The sequence below is a fragment of the Colobus angolensis genome, unplaced genomic scaffold, assembly GCF_000951035.1.
Source record: "Colobus angolensis palliatus isolate OR3802 unplaced genomic scaffold, Cang.pa_1.0 Scaffold150, whole genome shotgun sequence".
NCBI lineage: Eukaryota > Metazoa > Chordata > Mammalia > Primates > Cercopithecidae > Colobus > Colobus angolensis.
Window position 1 is genome coordinate 4116557 of NW_012114600.1, and position 8560 is coordinate 4125116.

Below are 8560 nucleotides of genomic sequence, written 5' to 3' on the forward strand. Positions count from 1 at the left end.
TATGCATATTTTGTCAATTTTTTTTTGTTTTAAGCAGAAATACATCCTACTACTCTATTATAGCTACTTTAATGTTTTACTTTGCTACTAACTGAGACGCTCAATTTAAAAAAGGTTTCTTCATTCTAGGGAATTCCCTTAATTACAAAGTAGTTGTATGAACTCTTATCTAAGATTTTCCTATAGTGGGCTTTTCTCTTGGATCTACAAGTATCATTGGCTTCTGGATTTAGATATAGCCTCTTTGTTTTATTTAAAGAATGTTATTATAGGCTTCTAAAAAAAATGAAAGACATATACATGGATGCATACACATGATAGTGTTTTATTTCTCAAAATATCTAATTTGTGGTCTGTTTAGACCTGAAATTCTATCATTTCCTGATTTAATATGTTGTTTCATACACTAATCTTTTATTTCATAATAGTGTTCTAAAGACATTTAATATAATCAAACATCATTTAAAAAATTCTTTAGCAAAAATAGCTATAATGTGTTTTTTACTAAAATATTTTAATTTAACTTTGCTGCAGATGCATAAAATATTTTAATTTTGAAAATAGATAAAAACAGGATAAATAATACATATTCTAATGTTGAAAAGTTCATCGATACATTTGGAATTGCCAAAGACTAAGGAAAACACAACTAATCATCTCAAATTGTTCCAATAGAGACACTCCAACATCTGATTATCTTTAGCTATTATAATATGTGGATGTTTAAATAAAAACCACTCTATTTTATGTATCGTATGCTATATCTTATGAAGTTGCACCTATCTTGATGGAAATGATTTCTGGTTTGTAATGAGAAAGTGGATGTGAATTTGTAATGTATAATATGTGAGTTTCCTTAAGTTTACCTTTATCTAAACAAAAAGGTTGCATGAACCCTCAGCATGCTTTATTTGGTTGTCTACAGAAATTAGCTAATACCTGGCATAAAATGAGCAATAGGATAGACATGATACCCAGCCATATGGTTATAAGCGCTTACACTTTCAACAATGACTTACACACCTTGCTGTCAGAAAACAGACAAAGAAAAGTGACATATCTAGTAATAAAGTAAAAATTTGTTTTTATCTGATAATTTGATGACTTCTTAAGGATTGTGTTTTTAAAAAAAATCAGAAAATTTCAAAAGCCAAAGTGAAATTGAATAATGCCACCTCATTTATTTTTATTCAGTTTTGTCTTTTCTTATTGTCATTTTTTGTTTAATAACAATAGAGGACTAAAATAAAATGGTTGAGGGAGAAAAATGATAATTATGAAGTTTACGTCTAGTTAGGTTATTTATGGTAGCTTAAAAAATTAAGTGCCATAATTTTTAACCATCCCTAAAATGGTTTTTGAAAAAGCATATGAAATGTTTACAATTATATTATCAAATTTTGGAATGTTTAATTGAATTTATTTATTGATTATTATTTTAATTTTTATTAGAGAAGAGGTCTCGCTCTATTGCCCAGGCTGCAGTGCAGTGGGGTGATCCTGGCTCACTGCAACCTCCGTCCCCTGGGCTCCAAGGATCATCACACCTTAGTCTCCAAAGTAGCTAGGACCACAGATGTGCATCACCATCACCATGCATGGCTAATTTTTCTTTTGTAGAGATGAAGTCTCATTTTGTTGCCAGGCTGGTCTCAAACTCCTGGGTTCAAGCAATCCTCTGGCCTCGGCCTCCCAAAGTGCTGGGATTACAGGCATGAGCCACCTCACCTGGCCTCTATTTAATTTAAAATATTTTTCTTATCAGCAAATGTGGAGGCATGTTTAAGGAGCAGTAGTTTAGCTGTTGTAAGATACTTCTAGCTCTTACTGACTGACCTGGAATAACTAAACAATCTCTGCTTCAGCAACAGAGTCATTGTCAAATTCACTCATTGAAAGTTTTTTCAGCTGGCAATAATTTAGGCTATGTACATATTTAGAAAATTTTAAATTATAACACAATAATTTATATGAAGGAAACATGTATGAAGGTAAACTAGGTTTTCTTTGAAGTCTCTCTCAGTAATCAACTTTATCATAACACTCACTAAAATATTTAGCATAAAACTTACAGTTGATGTCAAAGCCTTTTTCTAATATTGTTTCAAAGACTAATTTTTAGCATATTAAATATTAGTTTTGATACTCTTTTAGAAGTTTAACCAAAGTTTAGATGATTAACATAAAAACAAATATATATATACCTTCATCCATAGATGAAGCTATGCAGTAGCAAATGAAACGGATATTTGCTACTTTTCTAGCCAAGCTTAATTAAAAGATCCAATGGATAAATAATGCTTACTCTTAATTTTAATTTCACTTGATTTTTTACACACCAAACTTCAGGTCTTTTTTTCAAATAGCCAACTAAGGATTTTTGTAGCTAAAATTGAGGATGATCATTACTATGTAAAATAACTATTACATTGGAAATGTACCATCTAAATCAGTTCATGTGGTGCCAGAGGAGTATCTACTATTTCAGATAAACATTGGTCAGTAAATTGATGCAAGATCCTATGGTTCATGCTGCATTGGTATTATTTCCTCCTTGTAAAAGAAAGGTAGAATGATTTGTGACATACTAAATTAAAAACGAGTGATTCTGGGTGCTATTTGTGTGTGTGTGTGCGTGTGCGCGTGTGTGTGTGCGTGCGTGCGTGTGTTTCCCTACAATATGTCTGTTCTCAGCAGATTTTATAGTCTGGAAAGGGAAAGAGACATAGAACAGACAATTACAGGTGTACTGAGTATAGCAAAGGAGAAAGGGTGCTAAAAAAAAGTCTGTAAGAACCCTACCTAATCTCGTCTAAATTGGATATCAGACATCCTCCATCAGAGAAGGGAGTTTTGAGAAGGAAATGAGATTTAAACTCACCACTGAAAAGTACGTAGGGATGAAATGGGTGAACGTGTTGGAGTGGGAGAAAATGATATGATGCATGTGCAATGATATGATAACTTGAGCTGGGAATGAACAGAGTATTTTCCAGGAAGCAACATTCATAGGTCAACTCTCCATCTCTTCTCTATCTGTCGCATCTTCACTATTCCATTTGCTTTATGGGAGACATTTTCAATCTTGTCCTGAATCTAATCAATGTGATGTTCTGCACTACTCTTTTAGTTCTTTATTTATTTTATTTTATTTTGCATTTTGCTATAGCATTGCAGATGTCTTTAGAGTTTTCTTAGTTTGGCTATTTCTCTCTTCAAAAAAAATGCCTTTCATCTTACCTTTACCCAGAGATGTATATGAAATAAGTATTATTTTACCAATATTACATATGAAAAATGAAGGTCTAGTGAGGTTAAATAACTTACTTATAGTTATCTAGCTTGTAAAATCTATAAAGGGCACAGTTTATGCATGACTACTGTAACAGTTACTTTTCAGGGGTATATAATTACTAGTTAGGGTACATATTAATTCTAACCAGTACCTGTATGTTTCCCCATACTGTCAGAAAGGATACAGTTCCAGATCAATATAATAGTTTAGGGAAGCCTAAAAAAAACAAGACTTCCATCCTAGAACTAAAGCTAAATGAATTTTATTTCCTTATTTTATTTTGTTTTACAACTTAAGTTTCCAGAATTAATCGACAAGACTCCCACAAATTAAGTCAATACACTCATTCTTCTGTAGTATCCTATATATAAACAAAAAAATCCACACCTAAAAATGAGAAGTAAGTAATCTTATTCTGTAATTATGTACAGCTTTTCTCTAAAAATAAAAATATACTTGTTCCAAAGTTATCATGTTAGAGGGAACTACATTTTCAGCGCTTGCAAAATTTGCATTTGTTTCAGATTCCCTGTTTTGTCTTGGACATCTGTCTTCACCTAATTTATAAGAATTATCAGTTCGGGGCACTTGTATGTTTATTTAGTATCACTACTTCTGAAATGGGTTGTATTGTATCTACTGTTCCATAGTAGTCGTTGGAAAAAAAAAAAAAAATCTCAGCAAGAGTTTAAGACTAATTAAGGGAACTAGGGCTGATTGTCAAGAAAAATTCTTTTGATGAGAATGCTAGAAATGAATTACACAGCATTAAATAAAACCTCAGAAGACTATGATGGTGTCAGGGTTATAAAACAGAGGGAAAAAAACAACAGATTGCTGGGATACCAGAAGAAAACACTGCATCTTTGAATATTCCTACCAAATGGGCTATTCTGTGGAATCCTTACAACTCAGAATGTATTGTGGATCGAAAGGAAGGTATCACTAGTTGTTTACTCTATGGATGCCTCATTCCAACTAAAACATAACTCTTTGCATAACATGTCCTGTTTTATTTTAGAGAAATCCCCAGATGGAATTTCATCAAATATGATAAAATGCTGGGCTTATTCCTCTTTAAATCTCGAGGATAGAATCTGTACTTACCCTCTTCAGATCTTGGAGAAAAAGAGCTTTACTTAAGCATATCTAAAGCATAATTTATTTTGTAATTCTTTGATTTTATATTTTTTTCTATCATTCCTAGAGGACTTTTGGTTTTTTAACCAATGAATATATTTCATGGAATTTAAAATTTTTAAGTAAATTATTTTAGAGTTTAATAAAAGCAAATTAAAAATTGCTTATACCATTAATCAACGTCCATCAGCTGATAGTTATTACACATGCCACTTTGTATGTGATATGGGTGATCTATAAGGGCTTGACCTCCAGGAAGCTGGGTAGATGAAGCAGGTGACTAAAGTTGAAAATGTAGAAAATGATGAAGTGCTAAAAACAGGGTAGGACTCAGAACAGTTCAGGGAAGTGAAAGATTGATGTGTATTTACTCTAGACATGGGATTGAATTAGGGCTTTAAGGATAATTATTAGAGGAAGTGATTAGTCTAGGGAAAGGAAATAATGAGTTAGGCCCCGTGTTTCAGCGAATATGTCACATTAAAGAGAAAGCAATTATGCTTAAAGGGAGCAAAGGTTTGCATGGCGAAAAGCAGCAAAATATAAAGTTGGGAAGGCATGTTGACTAAAATTTGGTGGATCAAGAAAGCAAGGAGTATAAGTTTGACTTGCTATTAAGACAATAAGAGAGTCATTGTCAGCTCTTGAGCAAAAAAAGCATAAAAATATGCTTATAAATTATAAAATAGAAAGGTTGATAAAAATAGATTCATGTGGATTAAAATAACAAAGAAGAGAGAGAAGCAAAGATGACCTAAAGTTATAGAGTAGAAGACTATTCAGTTTCTTGAAAAATAATTCTTAACTTTGGCAGTGTACTACATGTGTGAGTTTACATTCGACTCATAGATAATGCTTATAGACGAAATGCATTGCTGAATTCTTAATTAGAATTTGGAATTTAACTTGTCCCCTCTTACGTTACATAACTTTGTAAGTGAATTGGAAATTCTTATCAGAAATATCAACAAGTTACTGTATATTTACTGGCTGATTCTTGGATTCTTGGCATTGTTAAAAGAACTCTGGGAATTTTACAAAACAGACACACCTGGACAATGTCTAGATAAGTCATATCAAACATAGATATAAGACCATTCACCTTTGTCTGTCAACAAACTTACCTCTCCTTCAAGAATGAATTTAAATATTACCTTCTCTTTGAGCACTTACAAATATCCTAGAAAGAAATGGCTACATTTCATGAATTTTTAAATTCCATCACATTTTTTATTGTATCCTTTTAATGGTATTTAGTGTCGTGTAGTGTTTTTGTTTTTCTGATCTTCACTGAGTGCAATATTAAGACCTACACTGGTATAATTCACTTCATAGATGATGTGTATCATTTAGATTATAAGCACTTTGAGGATACATCAAGAGCAAAAGCAAGAGATGCTGTTTAATGAATCTTTGCGTGACTATTCGCAATAATTATTACCTTTTAATAAAGTGACTAGCAGAGGGGGTAATCAATGTTTCCTTTGTTCAAAAGGTCAGAGTTTAAAAGTATTATTTTGGGGAAAATTATTCTTCCATGTGTGAACATATACATGCTCAAAGTAGTCAGCACACTCCCTAGTATATATTTGACACTCAATAATATTTGATGTTTTTTAGTATATAATAGGTTATACTCTGAAAAGTAAACAATGAAGAAAAGAAACAGGCAAGGAAAGTGCCCAAGATACGTGGTCAGGAATGATAAAGCATATAGGTAGGTCTAGATTAATAGGAGGAAAGAATGTATCTTAATACAACATACGAAGATCCATTAGAGATTTTCACAGAACCAAGTGTGTTCTAAGTGGCATGGAATGACTGTAAGTATTAATGAGGTGGAGGAGGGGTAGAGAACATCTAAGATATGATAATAGTTCTTAATAATCAATGCATTATTGCAGCATATTGCTGCTAATATAAAAAGGTAAATTATCTCCAGACTGTTCATTTTTTAAAAGTTTAAACTATTTGAGTATCAAATAGTCCGTATAGTCTAATATTCTAGGAATTCACAATATGCATAAAATGCATAATATAGTTTCTAAATGAAACCATATACCAACTGTTGGAATGAGAAAGGTTGTCTGGACTCCATGACTTCTTTGCTTAGCTTTCCCCTGGTACATATACCATGCTAAAATTGTCAATATCTTCTCTGAGACTATATGAAGGAAAATGGTAGAAGAGGAAGCTAAATGTTTACTGAGGATTTACCAAGTGTAATAGGGTCTGGGTTAGACATTTCATATTCTTTATCTCATGTTAATCTTCATAGCAAATTTGTAAGGTTGATGTTACTACTCATGTTTTATAAATGAAAAATAAAAATCAAGGCTTGGACAGCTTATGAAATGGGCCTAACGTTACCCAGCTGTAAGTGGCAGAAGTGGTACTCAATGCCAGAGCCCAAGTGCTTTCTACCACATTGCACTGTCCTCACTCATAAAATGAAAACTGACTGACAAATGAAGTGAAATCGTTATTTTACCTATATTTTAAAAAATATTTCAGTTAGTTTTTGTTTACTAAATAAATCAGAGGGTCGATGGTAGGGAAAGACATCTTCCAGACTGATGCAAAAAACAACCTGAATTGAAATGATGCTAAAAAAAATAAATTTTCTGCTTTCTCAATCACTGTTTCCTGCACTGAGAGATTACTAAAATTTTTTAATATAGAAAACATACTTTACAGTATAGAAAAGCATATGGAGATAAAAATAAAATGGGTATTGATTCTACAAAATTGAATGCAAGTTTTATTGGATGATAAAAGGAGTTAGTTGAGGATAGTCTAACCTTAAAAGATTTAAAGCATTGGTGTGTCAGAAGAGTACCTGGTATATTGTAGACAATCAACACATTTTTTGTAGAATAAATTATAAAAATGTAATCATATTACCTTGTAATATTCACGTTAATTGATATTCCAGAGCAGATTGATAAATTTTAACTTTTTGCTAATTAGAAACACCAGAGTATATCTTAATAAAAATATCAAAGCAATTATGTATGGATTGTTACACTTTGTACTTCTTTAAGATAAGCTTAAATTAATCAAGAAGAAAATGAATCAAGTGCATTCATATTTCTTTTCTAGTGCTCAGCTTCTTGTGGTAAAGGTAGAAAGTACCGTGAAGTGTTTTGCATTGACCAATTCCAAAGGAAATTAGAAGACACAAATTGCAGTCAAGTACAGAAACCTCCAACTCACAAAGCCTGTAGATCTGTCAGATGCCCTTCATGGAAAGCCAATAGCTGGAATGAGGTATATGATGTATATTTTATAATTATATATGTATTTTTTGTATTTAAAAAGAAAATCTTAATTTATTCTTATTTTTCATAACCTTTAATGTTTTACTTCTCTAAAATGTATTGTTATGTACTTTTTTGCACTATGCTTTGTTAGTATTAATACTAAACAGTGTTAACACATTTGCTAAGTTTATAGTTAAATAATAAATTAGTCATTTGATTTTTTAAAAAATTAATTCAGGGTCTTGCTATGTTGCCCAGGCTATTGTTAAACTCCTGGACTCAAGCAATCCTCCCATCTTGTCCTCCCAAAGTGCTGGGATTACAGACATGAGCTATTGCGCCCAGCCTAGTCATTTGATTTTTGTGACTATAAACTTAACAAGAAACTGTGTTACTGAATACTAGCAGGGGCTACTGATAATCATAATACTATTCTCTGCAGTCTAACAGAAAAATATATATGATGATACATTTTGTAACTGCCTTGTTTCTACCCCCAACTCTTGGATTTTAGCTAAGATTGAATCCTGGAGAAGGGACTGGTAAATTCCAGATGGGATTGTAATCAGAGATTGAGAGTTAGGGAGTTGTCACAGATAGATAGCCTAGGCTGTGCTAGAATGAAAAGACTCACCAAAAATGAAGTTGATAAACAGATGAGACCCAGGCTGACAATTTAGCCTGTAAAAGAAGGGTAATTGATACCACTTGGCATACTCAGAGAAAAGAGATCAAAATTTAAATTCGAGTAGGCATGCATTTGAAAATGACTGTCAAATACCACCAGCTTGGGAAATACTGAGAAGACAAAAGCCATGAAAGAAGTCAGAAAAGATAGCTGGAATAATTTCCTGAGGACTGA

General features: G+C 32.2%; 1 protein-coding gene across 1 annotated transcript in view; it reads left to right on the forward strand.

Moving 5' to 3' along the window:
* Nucleotides 1–8560, forward strand: part of ADAMTS20 (ADAM metallopeptidase with thrombospondin type 1 motif, 20) — a 206105-nt gene that overhangs the window by 143876 nt on the left and 53669 nt on the right. The window contains exon 29 of the mRNA XM_011936079.1: nucleotides 7538–7705. Coding sequence (XP_011791469.1) covers nucleotides 7538–7705 — 168 coding nt within the window. The remainder of the gene's footprint in view (nucleotides 1–7537; nucleotides 7706–8560) is intronic.